This window comes from Oncorhynchus tshawytscha, linkage group LG24 (assembly GCF_018296145.1).
Source record: "Oncorhynchus tshawytscha isolate Ot180627B linkage group LG24, Otsh_v2.0, whole genome shotgun sequence".
In the NCBI taxonomy this organism is placed as follows: domain Eukaryota; kingdom Metazoa; phylum Chordata; class Actinopteri; order Salmoniformes; family Salmonidae; genus Oncorhynchus; species Oncorhynchus tshawytscha.
The window spans coordinates 12,919,056-12,945,999 of NC_056452.1; the positions used below are offsets into that span (position 1 = coordinate 12,919,056).

Genomic DNA, 26,944 nt, shown 5'->3' on the forward strand with positions numbered 1-26,944 from the left:
AAATACCATTGAGAGTGATGACATACATGTTGCACAATTCTACAGAAAGTGATTTGTCTCCATAATTATTATTTTTAAGAGTAGCCTTTATTGAACCAGGCAAGTCAGTTAAGAACACATTCTTATTTACAATGACGTTCTACACCGGACAAACTCAGACGAAGCTGGGCCAATTGTGCACCGCCCTATGGGACCAATCACAGCCCGGTTGTGATACAGCCTGGATCATTATCAAGCCCACTGACGCTTACGGCTTCCTACACTGGTAGCAGACAATAAATAACATTTTCATTTTGCAGAGGCCATCCCTAAGGTAAACTACGACCAGAATGAGTGTCTGTGTGTCTGGCCTACATGTATTTTTCGTCTGGAAAATGACTCTGAAAACCTTTTCTTTCTTTTTTTTACCACAAAGGGGAAGGCTTTGAAATGAGCCTTTGATATATCAGGCTACACGTATGCCTACAAATGCATATTTAAATGTATGCATAAGAAACATGTAATAAGCCACAAAGAGAACATAAGGAATTAACTGGAACTGGTAATAAAGTATTATAATCCTTTATAAGGCAATACATTTTTCAGTTGCAATGTTTGAACCCAAAGGCTTTCAAAAATAATTGGTATTTCTTTAACACATTACACATGTCCTGAATGCCTTGAGACCATTGGGTCTGTTGTGCTACTGCATCAGGACTGTGCATATAGGGCCATCTTGAGGTTTTAAAATGAAATACAATGTAATGACGTGACAAAAACACTGTCATGCACTGGTTTTCGGTTATTTTATTCTAAACTGCATTAATTGTTCCAGTGAGCTGATTGGTTGTTCCAATTAGAGTAGCTCAGGGGATTCAGGTGATAGTAATCAAAGGCTTAGCCCAAAAACAGAAGTGCATGGAGTATGGGCTCATACTGTGTAAATTGAACAACGTGTTAGAAAGTATTTTGTTTTATTCTTGTTTTGAACATAGATTCATACCAAATTTGTTTTAACCCTTTCACATACCGAAGCAGGTTAATTTCCCGATCCTTATAGGTGTACACACAACATATTGCAGATCTATATGTCTGAAGTGAATTTAACATGTGGTACATATCTTTACACATCTTGGTATTATGGGAGGACAACAAACACTTCTGGTTGTGTTACAGATGTGTTCATTTGAGAAAAGGGCTATACCACAGTCCAGTCCAAGATCATTAACCAAGACCCGGGATGAAGAGACCCAGCTTTGTAGGGAAGAGCAAGTACTTAACAGTTGATATACCCTTTGTAAATGGACATCTTGCAACCAAATATCCTAGCTCATATTGGAGAAAGGGTACCTTTATAAAATTAGAAATGTGAATGAATCATTTTGGGGTTTGATGTGTACTAAAGGGTGAGATCATTTAAAACCTCAAAGAAGAGGCCATTTGACCACAGATTCCTCATTTCTCTGGAAACTAGATCATACTTCAACAGCAACTGAAGGCAAACAACTTCTCTGGTAGAAAAATGGCCTATGTGGGATCGATATTAGTCAAACGTTTATTCTAGTGTCAAAATGTACTACAAAGTGTAAATAGGATCATGTTGGTCATAAAGTCAGTCTCATCCAAAATTGAGATTTGCAAGATAATTAGGAAAAAAATGTGTATTTTGCTGAATGAAGGGTACCGTAACAGTTTTGATTTTTATCTCCAAAACCTGTAAAAAAAAAACTCAAACCTAGCAAAAACCTAAAACTGACCTTGACCTTCACCAAACCCTTAACCTTTAACCTTGCAGTTCCTGATTTGGCTTTGTTTGAGATTTGGTTTATTAAGAAATGCTAGCAGCCATAGTGCCCCACAGCGGAGGTGTCATAATACCCATAAAACAAGTTGGTCAAACAGCGAAATGGTTCCAATCGTTTTTTCACCATTAATTTTTAAATTAGCATTTCAAAAACCGCTCTGTGCTCACAGGGGGGGAAAATGGCTCCAAATTCCCTCTATTTGTGTCATTACCTGGATCTACCATTTGGTTTTGAAGTATTGAAACCAAACCATATGATTGGAATGAAAAGTATGTGAATAAACATGAAAAGGTGGATGTAAGCAGTGCTCATCATTTCAAATAGGCGACATGTCATATTAAACAGCATATAAACACTGGAGAGTAGCGGAAAATATCCTCTATACACTTGCAGAACCACTGGGGATGCTAAACACCCTTTTAGCCACTCTTGCCAGGGTTTTATGAAAAATAACCCATTCAATAAATTACACAATGAATATGGGACAATATTTTCATGTTGCACGTCTTTTAGTTGTCTCAATGTATAGTTGGTTTGAGGTTTTGAGGTCATTGAAATTTGGAGCTATTGACCTTTTAAAAAGTATCCCATGTATATTGTGTAATTTACTGACGGTCCCTAACTAGCCCATAGGGATATCAAATGTCACACCAAATTGACCATGGGTATTATGATCAGAATGGTCATTTGCATCTGTGCACAGAATATATGATTACTTGGGTGCTGCCAGATGTGGGCATGAGGGAAGAATTCCATAAACCCAACCCACGGGAAAACGTACAATACCCTTCATTCTGTGACACCATGTTTTCGTATTATTTTGCAAATATCCGTTTTGGACGAGAACGACTTTATGACCAAAATTATCATATTTACACTGTAGTCAATTTTGACAGTAGAATACATGTTTCTTACTCATATCAATGCCACATATTACATTTTCAAAACGAGAAGTTGCTTTAATTAAGGTGCATTCACTCTTGGAAGTCAGCCGTTTTCAAAACCTCAATAGGAAAAAAAATTCAGCGCAGATATACGACTAGACGTTGTTGTTTAGACAATATTATACACCTGTTGTATTCAGTGCATGTGACAAATACAACTGATTTGATTTGAATAAAATAAAGTAACTTTAATGTCCAAACTACAATGTAAAATGGCAGATGTGGAAAGTCAGGTGTAGACTTGGCCCTACATTTAGAGACACTTGTGAATCGTAAAAATATGTGATTCATATTTTTCTTCATGCTCGTTAACCAAGAACATATTAGATGAGGTCACCCAGCTAGGAATAGCCAACTTGTTGGTGCTCCGTGGCCAAGGTGTTTCGCAGTCCTTGTGGATTCTCAGGGTCCTACAGGCCATATAAATCAAGGTGTAGGTCAACATTCCCCTAAAATATTTGAAAATATTTGAAAATTAAAATATTTGAAAATTTAAAAAGTCCACCTTGCCTCCTTTAATAAAAATGTAAACACGCCAAAATCTAATAAAATCACATTTCTAAACATAAGGCCAATATATCATTTTTTTGTGTAAAACACAGGCAGACCACAGAGCTGAATTTGAATGGCATGGAATGTTACGCAGCACGAGAAGGATACCCGAGGATCATCCCCCCCTACCCCCCCTCTGAACGCCCACGCACGGGAGAGGGGGGAGAAAGTGCTTTGTCAATGTGGACAGACGACGCTGGGAGCGGCAGAGATTGAAACAAAGTTTACTATTATATCTCTCGGAATAATAAAGCAGATTTGTTTGGATTGGAAACATTGTGTCAATACTCCCTTCGTCGTGGACTGGGACACTGAAATACAGTAAGTCACGTCGCTACTTTGTAACCCTAACCCTGTGTGGCACAGATGAACTCGAATGACAACCGTTTCGTCGCTGAGATAGCGATAGCCGTGACTTGAATATCGTCTTCTATGCAACAAGTAGTGGTCTTGAATGGGGTTTTAACTGAAGATATTCCGTTCCAGTATTTACACTCTATAGCTACAGAGCACGTATAGTAGCAGCCTAGTTAAGCATTTAAAAAATAAATAATTAGCAAGCAACTTTCTTCGTTTTCTATGCGCTATGATGCTCGAGCCAAAATTCACTGTCGTTGTGATTCCCTGGTCTACCGTTTGGTAAGAAACGATCGAAAATTTAATTACGCACATTTTTATTTTAACGTTGTCTACCGAAGATTACAGCTACTATTTGGCTTATTCAAGGTCCAGGAAGCTATAAAACATGTTTTTGTCCTAGTACTAGTGAGAAAAAATAAAATACAAATCACAGTTGAACAATTTTTGCATTAATCCGCAGCCACGGCCTAAATTAATTTGGATGAAATAAATGTATCCTTAGTCTACGTGTGCTTTCCAAGAAATGCAGGATTTACCCACACTGTAACTCATAAGAGACATACATTCCCGATCATCTTCCTGTTTTTGGCGACTCAATCATCAGATACTACTAGCCTAGAATGCAACATGCATTCTGTCTATTTTTGTAAAAACCGATAAACAGTCATGTAGTTTTGAGTTTGCCCCTTGTCTGGGTGGTGAAGACCGTTATGATATCCTCACCACAACATCATTTCACCTTCTGTGATTTCTAGTCAATATTTGTTGTTTTTGTGCCTCAAAAGTTTCTTCTTAATTTTCTTCATCTTTCAGACTTTCAACCCTTAATGCATTTTAGCACTGACATTTTTGGGGAAGTAGTTAACCATGATGGTAAGACTGACCCTTCGCCTGGTCGCAACATACGCTGTCTGCCTGTCCGTGTGTCTGGTTGCGTCAGTCCGGGGAGATCCCTGCCTCATCATCAGTGAAGTCAACGCAGACAACCCCAAACTGGACACCACTGAGTTTGTTGAGCTCTACCACACCAGTGGCCAGAGGGCCTCACTGGAAGGCTACACCCTGGTGTTCTACAATGGAAACGGAAACATAGCCTACAAAGTATTGGACCTGAAGGGCCACACCACAGACGACCGGGGCTTCTTCCTGGTTGGCTCGGTGGACATGCAGCCAAAACCGGCCATCCCCCTCCCACCCAACACCGTCCAGAATGGCCCGGACGCCATCGCGCTCTACCACACGTCTGCGGCACGCTACGGGGAGAAGATGAACGCCACAGCCGTGGGGCTGGTGGATGCCATCGTGTACATGACGCGGCGGTCCGGGGGCGCAGAGGTCCTGGCTGAGACGTTGACACCTGGGGAGTCGGCCTTCGTGGAGGACGAGGGGGCCCATGAGGGGGATGAGTCCATCGAAAGGTGCCTGATCTCTGGGGAAAGCTGGGGCTTCCAGGTGGACCTGCCATCACCTGGCCAACGCAACCGCTGCATCCCCCCTGATCCCAGCACTGCCACCACACGTATCAGCGAGCTGAAGCTGGGAGGGGGGCAGGTGGATGGGTTTGTGGAGCTAAGCGAGTCCCAGGCTGCAGGGCCTCTGGTGCTGCTGGTGCTGGACGGGCGGACGGACATGGTCAGCGAGAGTGTCGACGTGCACACCTCCAGGGAAGGCCTGATCTCCATCACCATCGACAAGAACAACATGAAAGGTCAGTGAACCTGTACCTGGAGGAGCTCCTACTGGTCTTCAGGGCTGAGAAAAGCTTCATATCTCTTCATTGGGAGGTCTTGCAGAGATTTCTATGAGTCAAGGAGCTGGACCTGTGTATTTTGTGTGTGAAATTATATCTACGCAAATTGTTTCACGTCCTGTGTATGAAAAGTGCCGTGTTTGTTGGTGTGGAAGCTATGTTGAGTGATTAAGTTCTACTATGTTATACATCAGGAGATGAGTCGGGGGCAGTGGCGTTGTACAGTGGCAAGGCCTCAGACTTCCCTGTAGGCAGCCCCCTGAGCCAGACGCAGCCCCTAGACGCCTTTGTGTTCGCTGGACCAGGAAACCAACCCAGCGCCAACCTCACAGAGACCCTTATACCAGGCAGACAGCCCTATCAGCTCAGCGCCAGGTAATCCACCCACCCATACTCATCCAGCCACCCATCCATCCATTTATCTTTCTTAGGCTGAAGTACTAACCTTGCTGGTCTTTCTCAGGTTTGGGGAAGGAGGCCTCTACCTCAGTCGCTGTGGTGTGGCCAGTTGGACCAGAGACCCTGGTGTATTCTGGGAAGCGCCACAAACCCCCGGACAGCCCAACCAGTGCCCATGGCCAAAGATCTGCCCTCACGCCACTGGTGAGTGTTACATATTTCGCTATCACACTGACACCTTTACATTGGGGATGCTTTCGATTGGTGATACACATTAGTGCTTATAGGCAAATCGATTAGCTTCTAATCAGTCATAGCCAATTAAATTCAATAAACATTTAGGATAATGAACATACATTGAATAGAGTATAATTGCGATCTAACAATATGTGTTTACAAACATGTGTATAAGAGAAATTTAATGTAAATAGTTACCAAATTGAGGAGACAATATAATGTATCCAAATAGTAGTGAGTTTTGACCTGTTGATATTTGGTAAATCTAATTTTTCCGCTCTTCAGTGGTCCCTGGAGGTACGGAAGTGCCCCCTCACCTCCCTCCCTGGGGTCGGGGAGACTTTCTAATCAGCGAGGTAAATGCTGACAACCCGGGCTCAGCCGAGGATGGCGAGTTCATCGAGCTGTGGCACCCGTCGGGCCGCCGCGTCTCTCTGCAGGCCGTGTGGCTCCTCCTGTTCAGCGGACACAACAGCAAGCCCTACCGTGAGATCAGCCTCACAGGCCACTTCACCACTGCCCAGGGCTACTTCCTGGTGGGCAGTGATAGGCTGGTCCCAGCCCCCTCGATCCGCCTGCCACCCAACACCATCCAGAACGGACCGGACGCAGTGGCCCTGTACCGCAGTCCCTTCGGCCCGCCCTCTGCCTTTCAGACAGGGATCCCCACCCAGGGGTTGCTAGACGCGGTGGTGTACCGGCTGAGGGGCTCGGACAAGGACACCCAGGAGCTGAGCGATGCGTTGACCCCAGGACAGCTCCCCCTGCTGGAGGACTCGGACGTGCAGCCAGGAGACGAGGCCTTGAGCCGCTGTAACGGCCTCCTGCCCGCCGACCAGTCTGCTTTCGTGGTGAGGACCCCTTTCTGTATTACATCAGCAGAGGCTATTTTCCAGAGTGCCTTAGCAATGGTACACTGAACAAAAAGATAAACCCAACATTGTAAAGTGTTGGGCCCATGTTTCATGAGCTGAAAAAGATCCCAGACATTTTCCAAACACACAAAAAACGTATTCTATCAAACTGTGTGTGCAAATTTGTTTACATTCCTGTTAGTGATAATTTCTCCTTTGCCAAGATAATCCATCCAGCTGACAGGTGTGGCATATAAAGAAGCTGATTAAACAATATGATCATTACTAGGGTTGCACATTTTGGGGAATATTCAGAGGTGGAAACTTTCTGTGGGAGTACATGGGAATTAATGGGAATATATGCAAATTAATATTAATACCATTTAAATGTAGATGTCATATGGAGACAGAAACATAAACCTTTTACCATATTTTTTAATTTTTAATTTCACCTTTATTTAACCAGGTAGACTAGTTGAGAACAAGTTCTCATTTACAACTGCAACCTGGCCAAGATGAAGCATAGCCGTGTGAACAGACAACAACACAGAGTTACACATGGAGTAAACAATAAACAAGTCAATAACAGTAGAAAGAACAAAGAGTCTATATACATTGTGTGTAAAAGGCGTGAGGAGGTGGGCGAATAATTACAATTTTGCAGATTAACACTGGAGTGATAAATGATCAGATGGTCATGTGCAGGTAGAGATACTGGTCATAAGTAGACCTAATTGCAAATGATTATATCCTTCCAATAGAAATAAAACTTTTTAGTTACGAATTGAACTTTAATTAAATGAGTTGACTCTTCACATGGGATGATTTCACTGAACAACAAAAGAAAGGGAATATTGAATGATCCCCAATGATCCATCGCATCTCCCAAAAACATTTTCAACGTAAAATGATAGTCTAGAAGCTAAAGCTTTGGTTGTCTTCCTCTCAGGCTTCCATGTCTTCTCCCTGGACCTCCTCAATGTCCACGTCTTGAACATCAGACTCTGAGGTCTCATCTTCACTGTCATTTTCCAACCTTGTTGAGGTTAGCTTGTTGTCTAGCTCAATAAGCCTCAAATTTGCCCTGATGGCAACCAGTTGTTCAACCCTTGTATTGGTCAGCCTGTTGCGTGCTTTGGTGTTCGTGTTCCCAAACAAGGACCAGTTGCGCTCTGAGGCGGCTGATGTTTGTGGGATTTGGAGGATGATAGAGGCAACAGAGGAAAGAGCCTCAGATCCACAAAGTCCATTCCACCAGGTGGCTGATGAGATATGTTGGCACGACTGCCATATTGCATCTCCATTCCAAAGCCCTTACTTGGAAGTGTACTTCGCCAGACTGCCAAGAACCTTGCCTTCATCCAGGCCAAGGTGGCGAGACATGGTAGTGATGATACCATAGGCCTTGTTGATCTCTGCACCAGATAGGATGCTCTTGTCAGCATACATATATATTTATTTTCTTACATTACAAGCCGAGTCTGAACATCAGACAGGATGGCATTGTCTCCCTCAATCCGTGCAATGGCTACTGCTATAGGTTTCAGGAGTTTCAGGCTGCTTACCACTCTCTCCCAAAATACATCATCCGGGAGGATCCTCTTGATTGGGCTGGCCGTATCGGCAGACTGTGATATGGCCATTTCTTGGAGAGATTCCTTCCCCTCCAGGAGACTGTCAAACATGATGAAAACACCACCCCAACGGGTGTTGCTGGGCAGCTTCAATGTGGTGCTCTTATTCTTTGCTTGGTGAGGTAGATTGCAGCTATAACTTGATGACCCTTCACATACCTAACAATTTCCTTGGCTCTCTAGTAGGGTGTATCCATTGTTTTCAGTGCCATGATGTTCTTGAGCGGATTCAATGCATGAGCAGCATAGCTAATGGGTGTGATGTGAGGGAAGGACTCCTCCACTTTAGACCAAGCAGCCTTCATGTTTGCAGCATTGTCTGTCACCAGTGCAAATACCTTCTGTTGTCCAAGGTCATTTTTGACTGCCTTCAGCTCATCTTCAGTGTAGAGACCGGTGTGTCTGTTGTCCCTTGTGTCTGTGCTCTTGTAGAATACCGATTGAGGAGTGGAGATGATGTAGTTAATTATTCGTTGCCTACGAACATTCAACCACCCATCAGTCTACATTCTCTATGATTTTCTTGACTTTCACTTGAACTCTGCATCCAGCAAATGAGTAGATAAAGCAGGTCTGGTTGGAGGAGTGTATGCTGGGCGAAGAACATTCAGAAATCTCTTCCAATTAGAGGCTGACCGATTATGATTTTTCAACGCCAATACCGATTATTGGAGGACCAAAAAAAAAAACCCGATGCCGATTTATCGGCCGATATAAAATAAAGAAATGTATTTGTAATAATGACAATTACAACAATATTGAATGAACACCTGTTTTAACTTAATATAATACATCAATAAAATCAATTTAGCCTCAAATAAATAATGAAACATGTTCAATTTGGTTTAAATAATGCAAAAACAAAGTGTTGGAGAAGAAAGTAAAAGTGCAATATGTGTCATGTAAAAAAGCTAATGGTTAAGTTCCTTGCTCAGAACATGAGAACATATGAAAGCTGGTGGTTCCTTTTAACATGAGTCTTCAATATTCCCAGGTAAGAAGTTTTAGGTTGTAGTTATTATAGGACTATTTCTCTCTATACCATTTGTATTTCATATACCTTTGACTATTGGATGTTCTTATAGGCACTTTAGTATTGCCAGTGTAACAGTATAGCTTCCATCCCTCTCCTCGCCCCTACCTGGGCTCGAACCAGGAACACAACGACAACAGCCACCCTCAAAGCAACATTACCCATCGCTCCACAAAAGCAGGGGGAACAACCACTCCAAGTCTCCGAGTGAGCGATGTTTGAAATGATATTAGCGCGCACACCGCTAACTAGCTAGCCATTTCACATCGGTTACACGAGCCTAATCTCGGGAGTTGATAGGCTTGAAGTCATAAACAGCTGCTGGCAAACGCGCGAAAGTGCTGTTTGAATGAATACTTTCGTGCCTGCTGGTGCCTACCATCGCTCAGTCAGACTGCTCTATCAAATCATAGACTTAATTATAACATAATAACACACAGAAATACGAGCCTTAGGTCATTAATATGGTCGAATCCGGAAACTATCCTCTCAAAAACAAGATGTTTATTCTTTCAGTGAAATACGGAACCGTTCCGTATTTTATCTAACGGGTGGCATCCATAAATCTAAATATTCCTGTTACATTGCACAACCTTCAATGTATGTCATAATTACGTAGAATTCTGGCAAATTAGGTGGCCCAAACTGTTGCATTTACACTGACTCTGCGTCCAATGAACGCAAAAGAAGTGACACAATTTCACCTGGTTAATATTGCCTGCTAACCTGGATTTCTTTTAGGTAAATATGCAGGTTTAAAAATATATACTTCTGTGTATTGATTTTAAGAAAGACATTGATGTTTATGGTTAGGTACATTCGTGCAACGATTGTGCTTTTTTCGAAAATGCGCTTTAGTTAAATCATCCCCCGTTTGGCGAAGTTGGCTGTCTTTGTTAGGAAGAAATAGTCTTCACACAGTTCGCAACGAGCCCGGCGGCCCAAACTGCTGAATATACCCTGACTGTGTTGCAAGAGAAGTGACACAATTTACCTAGTTAAAAGAAATTCATGTTAGCAGGCAATATTAACTAAATATGCAGGTTTAAAAAATATATACTTGTGTATTGCTTTTAATGTGTTTATGGTTAGGTACACGGAGTAACGACAGTCCTTTTTCGCGAATGCGCACCGCATCGATTATATGCAACGCAGGACAGGCTAGATAAACTAGTAATATCATCAACCATGTGTAGTTAACTAGTGATTATGATTGATTGTTTTTTATAAGATAAGTTTAATGCTAGCTAGCAACTTACCTTTGCTTCTTAATGCGTTCACGTAACAGGCAGGCTCCTCGTGGAGTGCAATGTAAGGCAGGTGGTTAGAGTGTTGGACCAGTTAACCGTTAGGTTGCAAGATTGAATCCCCGAGCTGACAAGGTAAAAATCTGTCATTCTGCCCCTGAACAAGGCAGTTAACCCACCGTTCCTAGGCCATCATTGAAAATAAGAATGTGTTCTTAACTGACTTGCCTAGTTAAATAAAGGTGTAAAAATAATAATAATTAAATTGGCCAAATCGGTGTCCAAAAATACATATTTCCAATTGTTATGAAACCTTGAAATCGGCCCTAATTAATTGGCCATTCCGATTAATCGGTCGACCTCTACTTCCAATACACATTGCCTGTGAGCATCAGAGGTGAACCAGTTGAATACACAGCTCGAGCAAGACATTCATCAGCATTTCTCTGACTACGTTTCTCCATTGAGTCAAAAAACTTTGATTCAGGAGGACCATGAGCTTTTGCTATTGGTAAGGTGTCTGATTCATAATTTTCACCTCGAATAGAGGTAGAAGGACTTTTGTCAGAGGTTGCTTGTTGTGAGTGCTGAGGGAACTTTATGCACTTGGCCAGATGATTCTGCATCTGTTGCATTCTTCGCATATGATTTGGCACAGTATTTGCAAACGTAAACAGCTTTTCCTTCTACATTAGCTGCAGGTAAATGTCTCCACACATCAGATAGTGCCTGTGGCATTTTCCTGTAAAGATTAGGAAAAAAAATATAGTTTTTTTTTTAAACAAATACAATGTACATATAAATAGTTAAACAGTAAGATTTAACTCCTTTGTAAGAAATGTTTTTAAAAGAAACATGTATGGAAACAGGTGAATGAACACTCCTTAGTTAGCAGGCTTAACCTCTTGCGTCGACCTGAGACGCAGACGTCTCATCTAGCCATCAGCAAATGCGCTATGCCAAATGCTAATAGCACTCGTTAAAACTCAAACGTTCATCAAAACACACATGCAGGGCACTGAATTAAAGCTACACTCGTTGTGAATCTAGCCAACAAGTCAGATTATTAAAATGCTTTTCGGCGAAAGCATGAGAAGCTATTATCTGATAGCATGCAACACCCCGAAATACCTGAAGGTGACGTAAACAAAAGAATTAGCGTAGCCGGCGCTACACAAATAGCAGAAATAAAATATAAAACTTTCATTACCTTGGACGAGCTTCTTTGTTGGCACTCCTATATGTCCCATAAACATCACTATTGGGTCTTTTTTTTTTCGATTAAATCGGTCCATATATACCCAAAATATCCATCTATGGAAACTGTGTGATTCAGAAAAAAACACAGTTTCAAAACGCTACGTCATTTTTTTAAATTAAAAAAGTCGACGATAACCTTTCACAAAACACTTCGAAATACTTTTGTAATCCAACTTTAGGTATTAGTAAACGTTAATAATCTATCAAATTGATCACGAGGCGATGTGTATTCAATAGCTCCACGATTTCAAATCATCTTCCGAAATCTCTCTTCCAAAACTTCCTGTCGGAGACCGGATGGAAAGTGGTCTCTCTTCCTCGTTTGACCAAGAAACAACGAGAAGGCAATTGACAAGACTGGTGACATCGTGTGGAAGCTGTAGGACTTGCAATCTCGGCCCCATTTAATTTCGTGCCCCTTGAACAATACATGCAAGTGGCGCATGGATATTTTTTTCAGTTTTCAGTGATCAGTTTTTCTTGCGCTTTTCGATGAAACAGACGCTCTGTTATAGTCACAGCGGTGATTTGAGAGTGTTTTCTATCCACACATACGAATCATATGCATATACTATACTCCTGGCATGAGTAGCAGGATGCCGAAATGTTGCGCGATTTTTAACAGAATGTTCGAAAAAGTAGGGGGTCGACTTAAGTTAAGCAAGCTAAAAATCCACATGGTAGCAAAAACTAGAAATGAAAAAACTTAGAAATTATTTAAACACACAATGCTGTAGGCTACTATTTACTAGTTAACAAAAAAAATCATGTATGTCATATAAAATATATTCACCCCACCCAGTATTATAATCCAAACTTACCAGAAAGCATGTAGTCCTTGGCTCAGACAGTGTAGTAGTGTGGGCTCAATAATATCTCATTAGTGTGCAAGATCTTGAGAATCAGCTGTACATGTGATGGAAGAGTGCACTGTGCATGCAGAGGGTTGCAATTCCATTGAATTGGGGATAGTTTAACCAAAATATGCCACAAGACCTAGAATTGCCTTGTGTGTATCCCACAAAAAATGGTCACTGTTATAAGCTAACTTCTTTTGTTGAATTTATGCAAAATTCCCGGGCTTATCTTCCCATGGAGAACTCCGGGAAATGTATTGAAATTTACCGGAAAGTTTCCGACCCTTTGCAACCCTATTCATTATACAGGTGCACCCTGTGCTGGGGACAATAAAAGGCCACTCTAAATTGTGCAGTTTTGTCTCACGACACAATGCCACAGATGTCTCAACTTTTGAGGGAGAGTGCAATTCGCATGCTGACTGCAGTAATGTCCACCAAAGCTGTTGTCAGAGAATAGAATTGGTAAATTTACGTACATGTATGGCGTAGTAGGGGTGAGTGGTTTGCTGATGTCAACGTTGTGAACAGAGTGCCCCATGGTGGCAGTGGGGTTATGGTATGGGCAGGCATAAGCTATGGACAACCAAGACATTTGCATTTTATCGATGGCAATTTGAATGCAGAGAGATACCGTGACGAGATCCTGAGGCCCATTGTTGTGCCATTCATCTGACACCATCACCTCATGTTTCAGCATGATAATGCACAACCCCTTGATGCAAGGATCTCTGCACAATTCATGGAAGCTTAAAATGTCCCTGTTCTTCCATGGCCCGCATATTCACCAGACATATCACCCATTGAGTATGTTTGGGATTCTCTGGATCGACGTGTACGACCGTGTGTTCCAGTTCCCGCTAATATCCAGCAACTTCGCACAGCCATTGAAGAGGAGTGGGACAACATTCCACAGGCCACAATAAACATGCAAAGGAGATGTGTTGCGCTGCGTGAGGCAAATTGTGGTCACACCAGATAGGGGTGTGGCTCACCATCTTCTTTTTTTACCAACCTATGCATATCTGTATTCCCAGTCGTGACATCAATAGGTTAGGGCCTAAAGAATTCATTTCAATTGTCTGATTTCCTTATATGAACCATAACTCAGTAAAATATTTGAAGCTGTTGCATTTTATATTTTTGTTCAGTATAATTGCATAAATAAGGATGCTAAAACAACCATAATATGCCATGCCCTTTGCCCTCAATGATACTTGCAGTCTTTTCACTATAAAAATCTATCTCTCTTCCAATTTTGTTAACTTATTGGAATGGAACCACTCTAAATCAAATTTATTGTTCATATACACATGGTTAGCAGATGTTATTGCGAGTGCAGCGAAATGCTTGTGTCGAGTACTCAGACAAAACAAGTATTTTAACGGATATGGAGAATTTCCCAAATACGAATATGACACGGGTATTTTTGTAATTATCCGTGATTGGGGGAAAAAATAAATTTTCACTTGCCAACACGCGTCTCTCTCTCCCTCAAACAGTGTGAAGTGCTGTGTGCTCCAAACAACTATTGGCTAGTTCTTCTGTCTGTAAGGAAACGGGGCGGTTGGATTAGAACAAGCCACTCTCATTTTCCCCGAACAGACACTCACACAGTCAGTCGTCTTAGGACACAAGTCTCCCCTTCTCCAAACATTGTGTATAAATCAGAATCCGTAGCTAGTCGTTGTTGTTCAATCTAGTTATTTCCTGTTGACTTTGCTCAGGCTATATGGTGGTTTTAGTCTGCCTACTTGGGGTTGTTTAGTAGGTCTACTTTGTCTGTCCATTGCTGACGTCGTCTGTCGTGATCCAAGCCACTGCATGCATGCTTGCTTGCTATTATTATTTCTTCTCACCCAGGCATGTTTACCGAGCATCAGATCATTAGAAAGTAAAATGACAAATGTAGGTTGTTTTTATTTTAATTGATCAAATGTTGTGGCATAAGAAGTGAAAACAATATATGGGTGAAAAAGTGAAACAATATATGGGGCAAGCAAATTAGCCTAGCTTCATCTCTAAATCCTGGAATAAATGCAGGCAGTAGAAGCCAGCCATGCATTAGGCTATTTATTAGCCGCCTGTTGATAATTGGACTGAGTAAGTAAATCATGTGCATTTTCACATGTCGGGTCATTTAACAATGGGTGTGAAGGAACATAAAGATGTGCTCTGAAATGCACTCTGAGTGATGGTATCGGCTTTACCGGCATTTAAACCACACTTCTGGGTTTTCCGATCACGAGTAAATCTGATTACGAGTATCAGGTGTGATTTTAAAAATGGATACGATCACGAATACAAGTATGACAACATCGGCACAACCCTGCTCTAACCAGTTGTATTTTGCTCATTGTTTGGCCATTGCTTAACTAGAAAGAAAACATTTACTTATCTGGCATCTTCCCGTGTACTAGAAAGAAGATATTTCAGACGTGGCCCCAGTCTGGCTATTAGATAGCCAGGGCACCTGTTCAATTGGCAAGCTATTGTACCATTGAACGCCTATCAATTATATTGTTCTTCAGGTGGCCCCACCCACCCCTCTGAGGGAGAACTCTTGTCCCCGCCCACCCCCTCCCCCTGAGGGTGTGGTCATCAGTGAGGTGGGCGGTGCTCGCTGGACCAACCACAGCCGGCAGAGGGGGTTTGTGGAGCTGCTAGGACCGCCCCTGACCTCCCTACAGGGCCTGGTCCTGACAGTGTTTGAAGAGAATCGCACCGGTACGACCATGGCCCTACCCCTGACCAGTTTCACCGACCACAACGGCTTCTACCTCATCGGGAACGTCACCGGAGCAGGTGAGAGCAGGGTGATGTTCACTAGGCATGAATCAAAAAGAAATGGTGTGAAACGGGGAGGGACTATTTGCATAACATTTTGAAAGTTTTGTTGCCCTAATAAACAGTAACCTGGAAATAAATAAATGGAACAAATAGAACAAAAAATGTATATTTCTCTCACACGTTCCCTCCCTCACCTGGTCTATAATCTCTCCGCTATCTCTCTCACAGACCAGGTGTTTCCTGAGGGGGCCACAGTTCCGGCCAATGGAGCCGTAGTGCTGTGTTCTGACACAGTCACTGTGTGTAGAGCTGGTACCACCCTAACCAACAGCACTCTCCGAGACACCCTAGTGTTCAGTAATGACCTGAGACTTCTCATTAAACTCTCAGCCACCAGAGGGCAGCAGGTGATGCCTGTACTCAGGTAGGAATAAAATTCACTTGTTTTTACTACTGAGAATAAAACTCTTCATCAAGGTATATAGGGCAAGTGAAGCTAGACAGTCTTTTCTTCGGGCCCGGTTCAGTCCGATCCGCTTTAGCTGACATCCGCATAGCTGATGCTTTTACAGTGTCAGAGGTGGAAAAGGCGTTAGAAAGCTGTCAAATCCACAAGCCGCTGCCGCAATTATATCTAAACCGGACATTGCCATTGACTGCACCGAGTTGGATTAAGAGAAATAGCATGCAGCCTTGTTTACAAGTTCGAACAATGGAATGTGAGATGTAATCTACACCACAATTAGGCTGATAGAAATTCTCGTTATTTTTTTTGTTGAATGATTTTCAATTTGAGCATCATTATTTCTATTGGGGCCAAGACGATACCAGTATCGCAATATTCTTTCCATGGCAAAAATGAAAACACGAAGTAGACAACTCTTTGGTCCTTTATAAACCTGCTGTATGTAAAATATTGTGTGCTATAGTTTGGAAAATAGGTGACTCTGAATGACAACATAATGATGTTTGTTTCCAACGTTAAAGTTGGTTTCCAGTGATATTGGTATAGTCCCGGCCCTATTTCTATATAGGCTACACTTTCTCATTTTGAACATCTAACGCGAGTGGGACAGGTATGTCTTCGTGGCAATGATCACAAGAACAGCTGCTCACCGATTTGACAGCTCAAACGCAGCTCCTCCGACATCTCGAACATCAGCTATGTGGGTGTCTACTATCGCCAGTTAACATCAATCTGATTGAATCTAGGCCTTAGTGTCAATAAATATACCTGGCATGTGTGTGCACGCGCATCTCTGTGTACGCTACAGGTCAGTGGAGGAAGGTCCTGTGTCTCTCAGCCGTTGCTCCTGCTGTGAGGCGAGAAGCCCTTCCTCCTGGACCAGCTCCTCCCCCACCCCACGCTTGACCAACATCTGCCCCAGCCCCGCCTTCTCCAGCGACATCGACCTATGCTTGGCACCCCTCTCCGGTGATTGGCAGGAGCACCCAGGAAGTAAGCCATGTCATCCATAGTTCTTGGGAAATTGGGCTTTTTATGAGTATATTAAGAAAAGTGTAAATGGCAATTGACGCTAGTAGCACACATTTCCAGAATGATTAGAGGAATAATTCTGCTGCATGACTAGACAGTTTGTCTGATATAGCGTATTCGAGGTGTTGTATTTTTAAGTGCGTAATATATAGTATAATGTTCAATCAAGTGGTCTCAAATCATTAGTATCTCTAATGGCTTATGTACCGTCCTTAACCATACTAAAGCTCACTCTTTTCTTCTTTCTCTCTATCTGTTGCTCTCTTTCTGTGTCAGACTGCAGTGTGCTGGTGCAGAGTCACAGTGAGATGGATGTGGCTGGCTACCTGGAAGAAAGATGTCACTGTGGTATCTCTGCCCTCTACCTGCAGGGTGAGACACAACACTCTTGCATTACAGAGACAACAAACACACAGGGTTGCAAACAAGGGCACACCAGTGGAGGCTGGTGACTTGAACATGGCAGACCCACGGTATAGGTGCAGAACGCACAGAGAGGACAAAGTGTGTTTTTTAAAAAACATTGTTTTATTTTAACCTAAAACATTTAATAGACCTATTATGGGGAATGAGAGGGCTACTTAGTGTGGGGATAGGATCACAGCAGTGATTGAATGAGGCATGAATTGAGGTGTTCAGCAGCTTCTGTGGAGGACAGGCTCATCATGGATGGATGGAAAAGAGTTCCAACACTTCCACTGAGGGCAGGACAGGATTTGACTGGGAAGACTCTACATACATTAATGAGAGAAAGTGGACAGGGCTACTCTGTGCTTGGAGAGGAAACATTCATTGCGCCACTGGATGAGATGACAATTCAAATCAAATCAAATTTTATTTGTCACATACACATGGTTAGCAGATGTTAATGCGAGTGTAGCGAAATGCTTGTGCTTCTAGTTCCGACAATGCAGTAATAACCAACAAGTAATCTAGCTAACAATTCCAAAACTACTACCTTATAGACACAAGTGTAAGGGGATAAAGAATATGTACATAAAGATATATGAATGAGTGATGGTACAGAGCGGCATACGCAAGATACAGTAGATAGTATTGAGTGCAGTATATACATATGAGATGAGTATGTAAACAAAGTGGCATAGTTAAAGTGGCTAATGATACATGTATTACATAAAGATGCAGTAGATGATATAGAGTACAGTATATACATATACAGTGCCTTGCGAAAGTATTCGGCCCCTTTGAACTTTGCGACCTTATGCCACATTTCAGGCTTCAAACATAAAGATATAAAACTGTATTTTTTTGTGAAGAATCAACAACAAGTGGGACACAATCATGAAGTGGAACGACATTTATTGGATATTTCAAACTTTTTTTAAAAATCAAAAACTGAAAAATTGGGCGTGCAAAATTATTCAGCCCCCTTAAGTTAATACTTTGTAGCGCCACCTTTTGCTGCGATTACAGCTGTAAGTCGCTTGGGGTATGTCTCTATCAGTTTTGCACATCAAGAGACTGACATTTTTTCCCATTCCTCCTTGCAAAACAGCTCGAGCTCAGTGAGGTTGGATGGAGAGCATTTGTGAACAGCAGTTTTCAGTTCTTTCCACAGATTCTCGATTGGATTCAGGTCTGGACTTTGACTTGGCCATTCTAACACCTGGATATGTTTATTTTTGAACCATTCCATTGTAGATTTTGCTTTATGTTTTGGATCATTGTCTTGTTCGAAGACAAATCTCCGTCCCAGTCTCAGGTCTTTTGCAGAATCCATCAGGTTTTCTTCCAGAATGGTCCTGTATTTGGCTCCATCCATCTTCCCATCAATTTCAACCATATTCCCTGTCCCTGCTGAAGAAAAGCAGGCCCAAACCATGATGCTGCCACCACCATGTTTGACAGTGGGGATGGAGTGTTCAGGGTGATGAGCTGTGTTGCTTTTACGCCAAACATAACGTTTTGCATTGTTGCCAAAAAGTTCAATTTTGGTTTCATCTGACCAGAGCACCTTCATCCACATGTTTGGTGTGTCTCCCAGGTGGCTTGTGGCAAACTTTAAACGACACTTTTTATGGATATCTTTAAGAAATGGCTTTCTTCTTGCCACTCTTCCATAAAGGCCAGATTTGTGTAATATACGACTGATTGTTGTCCTATGGACAGAGTCTCCCACCTCAGCTGTAGATCTCTGCAGTTCATCCAGAGTGATCATGGGCCTCTTGGCTGCATCTCTGATCAGTCTTCTCCTTGTATGAGCTGAAAGTTTAGAGGGACGGCCAGGTCTTGGTAGATTTACAGTGGTCTGATACTCCTTCCATTTCAATATTATCGCTTGCACAGTGCTCCTTGGGATGTTTAAAGCTTGGGAAATCTTTTTGTATCCAAATCCGGCTTTAAACTTCTTCACAACAGTATCTCGGACCTGCCTGGTGTGTTCCTTGTTCTTCATGATGCTCTCTGCGCTTTTAACGGACCTCTGAGACTATCACAGTGCAGGTGCATTTATACGGAGACTTGATTACACACAGGTGGATTGTATTTATCATCATTAGTCATTTAGGTCAACATTGGATCATTCAGAGATCCTCACTGAACTTCTGGAGAGAGTTTGCTGCACTGAAAGTAAAGGGGCTGAATAATTTTGCACGCCCAATTTTTCAGTTTTTGATTTGTTAAAAAAGTTTGAAATATCCAATAAATGTCGTTCCACTTCATGATTGTGTCCCACTTGTTGTTGATTCTTCACAAAAAAATACAGTTTTATATCTTTATGTTTGAAGCCTGAAATGTGGCAAAAGGTCGCAAAGTTCAAGGGGGCCGAATACTTTCGCAAGGCACTGTACATATACATATGAGATTAATAATGTAGGGTATGTAAACATTATATTAGGTAGCATTGTTTAAAGTGGCTAGTGATACATTTTACATCATTTCCCATCAATTCCCATTATTAAAGTGGCTGGAGTTGAGTCAGTGTGTTGGCAGCAGCCACTCAATGTTAGTGGTGGCTGTTTAACAGTCTGATGGCCTTGAGATAGAAGCTGTTTTTCAGTCTCTCGGTCCCAGCTTTGATGCACCTGTACTGACCTCGCCTTCTGGATGATAGCGGGGTGAACAGGCAGTGGCTCGGGTGGTTGTTGTCCTTGATGATCTTTATGGCCTTCCTGTGACATCGGGTGGTGTAGGTGTCCTGGAGGGCAGGTAGTTTGCCCCCGGTGATGCGTTGTGCAGACCTCACTACCCTCTGGAGAGCCTTACGGTTGTGGGCGGAGCAGTTGCCGTACCAGGCGGTGATACAGCCCGACAGGATGCTCTCGATTGTGCATCTGTAGAAGTTTGTGAGTGCTTTTGGTGACAAGCCGAATTTCTTCAGCCTCCTGAGGTTGAAGAGGCGCTGCTGCGCCTTCTTCACGATGCTGTCTGTGTGGGTGGACCAATTCAATTTGTCTGTGATGTGTACGCCGAGGAACTTAAAACTTACTACCCTCTCCACTACTGTTCCATCGATGTGGATAGGGGGGTGTTCCCTCTGCTGTTTCCTGAAGTCCACAATCATCTCCTTAGTTTTGTTGATGTTGAGTGTGAGGTTATTTTCCTGACACCACACTCCGAGGGCCCTCACCTCCTCCCTGTAGGCCGTCTCGTCGTTGTTGGTAATCAAGCCTACCACTGTTGTGTCGTCCGCAAACTTGATGATTGAGTTGGAGGCGTGCTTGGCCACGCAGTCGTGGGTGAACAGGGAGTACAGGAGAGGGCTCAGAACGCACCCTTGTGGGGTCCCCAGTGTTGAGGATCAGCGGGGTGGAAATGTTGTTGCCTACCCTCACCACCTGGGGGCGGCCCGTCAGGAAGTCCAGTACCCAGTTGCACAGGGCGGGGTCGAGACCCAGGGTCTCGAGCTTGATGACGAGCTTGGAGGGCACTATGGTGTTAAATGCCGAGCTGTAGTCGATGAACAGCATTCTCACATAGGTATTCCTCTTGTCCAGATGGGTTAGGGCAGTGTGCAGTGTGGTTGAGATTGCATCGTCTGTGGACCTATTTGGGCGTGGGTCTAGGGTGTCAGGTAGGGTGGAGGTGATATGGTCCTTGACTAGTCTCTCAAAGCACTTCATGATGACGGAAGTGAGTGCTACGGGGCGGTAGTAGTTTAGCTCAGTTACCTTAGCTTTCTTGGGAACAGGAACAATGGTGGCCCTCTTGAAGCATGTGGGAACAACAGACTGGGTTAGGGATTGATTGAATATGTCCGTAAACACACCAGCCAGCTGGTCTGCGCATGCTCTGAGGGCGCGGCTGGGGATGCCGTCTGGGCCTGCAGCCTTGCGAGGGTTGACATGTTTAAATGTTTTCCTCACGTCGGCTGCAGTGAAGGAGAGTCCACATGTTTTAGTTGCGGGCCGTGTCAGTGGCACTGTATTGTCCTCAAAGCGGGCAAAAAAGTTATTTAGTCTGCCTGGGAGCAAGACATCCTGGTCCGTGACAGGGCTTCAAATGAGACATGGCTTCAGTTCATATCAGGAGGGAATTGACACTGGCAACAGGATGGGACTTTTTAGGGGGTGGATCACCTTTAATATTGCAGGCAGATTGTAGCTTCTAATGTAATTGTCTGCATCATTTCCAATCCCCTATATATATATATATATATATATATATATACATACATACATACATTGGGGCAAAAAAGTATTTAGTCAGCCACCAATTGTGCAAGTTCTCCCACTTAAAAAGATGAGAGAGGCCTGTAATTTTCATCATAGGTACACTTCAACTATGACAGACAAAATGAGAAAAATACATTCCAGAAAATCACATTGTAGGATTTTTAATTAATTAATTTGCAAATTATGGTTGACAATAAGTATTTGGTCACCTACAAACAAGCAAGATTTCTGGCTCTCACAGACCTGTAACTTATTATTTAAGAGGCTCCTGTGTCCTCCACTCGTTACCTGTATTAATGGCACCTGTTTGAACTTGTCATCAGTATAAAAGACACCTGTCCACAACCTCAAACAGTCACACTCCAAAATCCACTATGGCCAAGACCAAAGAGCTGTCAATGGACACCAGAAACAAAATTGTAGACCTGCACCAGGCTGGGAAGACTGAATCTGCAATAGGTAAGCAGCTTGGTTTGAAGAAATCAAATGTAGGAGCAATTATTAGGAAATGGAAGACATACAAGACCACTGATAATCTCCCTCGATCTGGGGCTCCATGCAAGATCTCACCCCGTGGGGTCAAAATGATCACAAGAACGGTGAGCAGAAGAAGCATTTCAAGGTCCTGGAGTGGCCTAGCCAGTCTCCAGATCTCAGCCCCATAGAAAATCTTTGGAGGGAGTTGAAAGTCCGTGTTGCCCAGCAACAGCCCCAAAACATCACTGCTCTAGAGGAGATCTGCATGGAGGAATGGGCCAAAATACCAGCAACAGTGTGTGAAAACCTTGTGAAGACTTACAGAAAACGTTTGACCTCTGTCATTGCCAACAAAGGGTATATAACAAAGTATTTAGATAAACTTTGGTTATTGACCAAATACTTATTTTCCACCATAATTTGCAAATAAATTCATTAAAATCCTACAATGTGATTTTCTGAATTTTTTTTCTAATTTTGTCTGTCATAGTTGAAGTGTACCTATGTTGAATATTACAGGCCTCTCTCATCTTTTTAAGTTTGAGAACTTGCACAATTAATGGCTGACTAAATATTTTTTTGCCCCACTGTACATACATACATACAGTTGAAGTCGGAAGTTTACATACACTTAGGTTGAAGTCATTAAAACCTGTTTTTAAACCATCCCACAAATTTCTTGTTAACAAACTATAGTTATGGCAAGTTGGTTAGGACATCTACTTTCTGCATGACACAAGTAATTTTTCCAACAATTATTTACAGACTATTTACAGATTACAGATTATTTCACATATAATTTTACTGTATCACAATTCCAGTGGGTCAGAAGTTTACATACACTAAGTTGACTGTGCCTTTAAACAGCTTGGAAAATTCTAGAAAATGATCTAATGGCTTTAGAAGCTTCTGATAGGCTTATTGACATCATTTGAGTCAATTGGAGGTGTACCTGTGGATGTATTTCAAGGCCTAATTTCAAATTCAGTGCCTCTTTGCTTGACATCATGGGAAAATGAAAAGAAATTAGTCAAGACCTCAGAAAAAAATAGTAGACCTCCACAAGTCTGGTTCATCCTTGGGAGCAATTTCATGTACAAACAGTATGATATAAACAGGTGGTATAAACACCATTGGACCATGCAGCTGTCATACCACTCAGGAAGTAGACACGTTTTTTTCTCCAAGAGATGAACATACTTTGGTGCGAAAAGTGCAAATCAATCCCAGAACAACAGCAAAGGACTTTGTGAAGATGCTGGAGGACACGGGTAACAAAGAGTCTATATCCACAGTAAAACAAGTCCTATATTGATGTAACCTGAAAGTCCGCTCAGCAAGGAAGAAGCCACTGCTCCAAAACCGCCATAAAAAAGCCTGACTATGGTTTGCAACTGCACATGGGGACAAAGATTGTGCTTTTTGGAGAAATGCCCTCTGGTCTGATGAAACAAAAATGTAACTGTTTGGCCATAATGACCATCATCATATTTGGAGTAAAAAGGGGGAGGCTTGCAAGCCAAAGAACACCATCCCAACCGTGAAACATGGGGGTGGCAGCATTGTGTTGTGGGGGTGCTTTGCTGCAGGAGGGCTGGTGCACTTCACAAAATAGATGGCATCATGAGGATGGAAAAGGATGTGGATATATTGAAGCAACATCTCAAGACATCAGTCAGGAAGATGAAGCTTGGTCGCAAATGGGTCTTCCAAATGGACAATGACCCCAAGCATACTTCCAAAGTTGTGGCAAAATTGGCTTAAGGACAACAAAGTCAAGGTATTGAAGTGGCCATCACAAAGCCCAGACCTCAATCCCATAGAACATTTGTGGGCAGAACTGAAAAAGTGTGTGCGAGCAAGGAGGCCTACAAACCAGACTCAGTTACACCAGCTCTGTCAGGAGGAATGGGCCAAAATTCACCCAACTTATTGTGGGAAGCTTGTGGAAGGCTACATGAAACATTTGACCCAAGTAAAACAATTTAAAGGCAATCCTACCAAATACTAATTGAGTGTAGGCAAACCACTGACCCACTGGGAATGTGATAGAAGAAATAAAAGCTGAAAGAAATATTTCTCTTCTACTATTATTCTGACAATTTCACATTCTTAAAATAAAGTGGTGATCCTAACTGACCTAACACAGGGATTTTTTTACTAGGATTAAATGTCAGGAATTGTGAAAAACTTTCAACTTCCGACTTCAACTGTATTTTCCTTTCCATGGTAGCTAGATCTTGTCTATTTTTGTTGACTTTCTATTCAAATGTAATGTTGTGAGAGAATGTCTTTCTTTCGGGATATCTATACCGAGTATGTCCACATACCCATCTGACCATTTTATTGGTAATCTACACGGTAATGTAAAGGTATTTTTTTTGTGATCCATTACTTAATATAGTGCACTTATCATAATTTGGTTTTAATCCAGAGATGTTAGAAAAAGTATCTAGATCATATATGAAGCTGTGGAGGGATTCTATTTGTGGATTTAAAAGAAAACAACATTAATCATCAGTTTACAATGACACCTGTGTTTTTAAACCCTGGATTTCTAATCCCTTCATTTTATTGTTGGCTCTGATTTTAACTGCAAACATTTCATTTCGATGGCAATGATGAATACATATGCCAATGGTGGACAACCTTGTTTTATTCCTCTTGACAGTTTAAATCTTTCTGAAGTGTGGCCATTATTTACTATTTTACACCTAGGGTTACAATATATAACTTTAACCCATTTTATAAGAGATTCTCCAAAATTGAAGTATTGCAGGCATTTGTATTTAAACTCCAGTCGTACTTTATCAAAGGACTTTTCAAATTCAGCTATGATTACCAGGCCTGGTTTCCCAGATATTTCCTAGTGTTCTATTGTATCCAGTACTTGTCTTACATTATCTCCAATGTATCGTCCATGTAAAAACCAGTCTGATTAATAAGGATAATGTAAAAATATATATATATATATATAAAAAAAGATTTACTGAGTAGGATGGTCCTCCCCTTCCTCCTCTCATGAGCGTCCACTGGGGCACACTCATAATACATTTCCTAATTGATATACCCGCACATAACATTGTGCAATAGGATGTGGGATTTGGTTTTATGTTTTCTATAATAGTAGAGTAATTTTTGTGTGTGTGTGTGTCAGTGGCCAACTTCTCCTGTGCTGCCGGTTGGCTGCGTGTGCAGGGAAACATCCAGGCCCTGTCGGACCACCAGAGGGCCCTCATCCTCCAGACCTCCCCCACCCAGGGGGACACCTGTAACGGCCCGGCTACTGACCGACGCATGAGCACTGGTGAGCCCCCGCTTGAACAACATTCACTAAACTGGGTTGTGTTAACGAGGCACAAAGCGGAAGAAACCTATCCGAAATGGGGAGGTTCTCTTTCGATTATTTTATTTGATATTTTGCATGTGGGGATTCATTAGGTTCTTTCGAAAGTAGGTGATCCTATCAAAAGTGTCTGTTGGAGAGTAGAGTGGCAAATGAGGTGAGCCACTCCTTCCCATCCTCTGGTTATTCTTGCTTCTCTTCCTTACTATGTCAGCCCCCCTTACTATGTCAGCCCCCCTGACATAGCTCACAATTTTAGCTTTTCTGAAATCTCTGCCGAGCGAGGAGGAATGGAGCCGACCTGATCCTTGCCTCTCACTTTTACATTGCAACCCCATTGGACATCATTCCACCTGCCAATCAACATGGTCTATCTCTGACTGTAGGCTACATCCCTTGTTGCATTGTGTGATTTTATCATTTTGACAAACATGTGTCTACTAAAATGAAAGGGAAAGACAAGTGAGTGTTAGACTTGGGCGGTATACCAGGTGTTTGTCAATACCATTTGAAACTTTCTTTTGAAGTGTTTTAATACACTTTGTATAATTGTAGCTACTTTTTAAGTAAATTACCTGCAGTCAACTTGTGCAATATATTAGGTGATGAAGAAGATAGCGTTCTTCATTTCACCTGAATGGCGTTGTGTGGGCGAGCGGTTTGCTGATGTCAACATTGTGAACAGAGTGCCCCATGTGGGGTTATGGTATGGGCAGGCATAAGCTATGGACAATGAACAAATTAGCATTTTATCAATGTCAATTTGAATGCACATAGATACCATGACGAGATCCTGAGGCCAACTATTGTGCCATTCATCTGCCGCCATCACCTCATGTTTCAGCATAATAATGCACAGCCCCATGTTCCAAGGATCTGTACATATTTCCTGGAAGCCGAATGTGTCCCAGTTCTTACATGGCCTGCATACTTACCAGACATGTCACCCATTGAGCATGTTTAGTATGCTCTGGGTTGACGTGTACGACCGCGTGTTCCAGTTACTGACAATATCCAGCAACTTCGCACAGCCATTGAAGAGGAGTGGGACAACATTCCACAGGCCACAATCAACAGCTTGATCAATTCTATGCAAAGGAGATGTGTCGTGCTGCGTGAGGCAAATGGTCACACCAAATACTGACTGTTTTTCCGATCCACGCCACTTCCTTTTTTTTATAGGTATTTGTCACCAACAGATGCATATCTGTATTCCCATATCTGTATTCCCACTCACGTGAAATCCATAGACTAGTCTCCCAGTCCCTGCCGCTGAAAAACATCCCCA

The 26,944-nt window shown here is 42.4% G+C and overlaps 1 protein-coding gene across 1 annotated transcript in view; it reads left to right on the forward strand.

Annotated features, from left to right (window-relative positions):
- Window positions 1–3,397: 3,397 nt before the first annotated feature.
- The window catches only part of si:ch211-183d21.1, a 35,511-nt gene continuing 11,964 nt past the window's right edge, over window positions 3,398–26,944 (forward strand). The window contains exons 1-10 of the mRNA XM_024386856.2: window positions 3,398–3,601; window positions 4,454–5,348; window positions 5,585–5,765; window positions 5,854–5,993; window positions 6,312–6,877; window positions 15,443–15,716; window positions 15,930–16,125; window positions 16,976–17,160; window positions 17,476–17,571; window positions 25,468–25,617. Coding sequence (XP_024242624.1) covers window positions 4,508–5,348; window positions 5,585–5,765; window positions 5,854–5,993; window positions 6,312–6,877; window positions 15,443–15,716; window positions 15,930–16,125; window positions 16,976–17,160; window positions 17,476–17,571; window positions 25,468–25,617 — 2,629 coding nt within the window. The 5' untranslated portion in view covers window positions 3,398–3,601; window positions 4,454–4,507. The remainder of the gene's footprint in view (window positions 3,602–4,453; window positions 5,349–5,584; window positions 5,766–5,853; window positions 5,994–6,311; window positions 6,878–15,442; window positions 15,717–15,929; window positions 16,126–16,975; window positions 17,161–17,475; window positions 17,572–25,467; window positions 25,618–26,944) is intronic.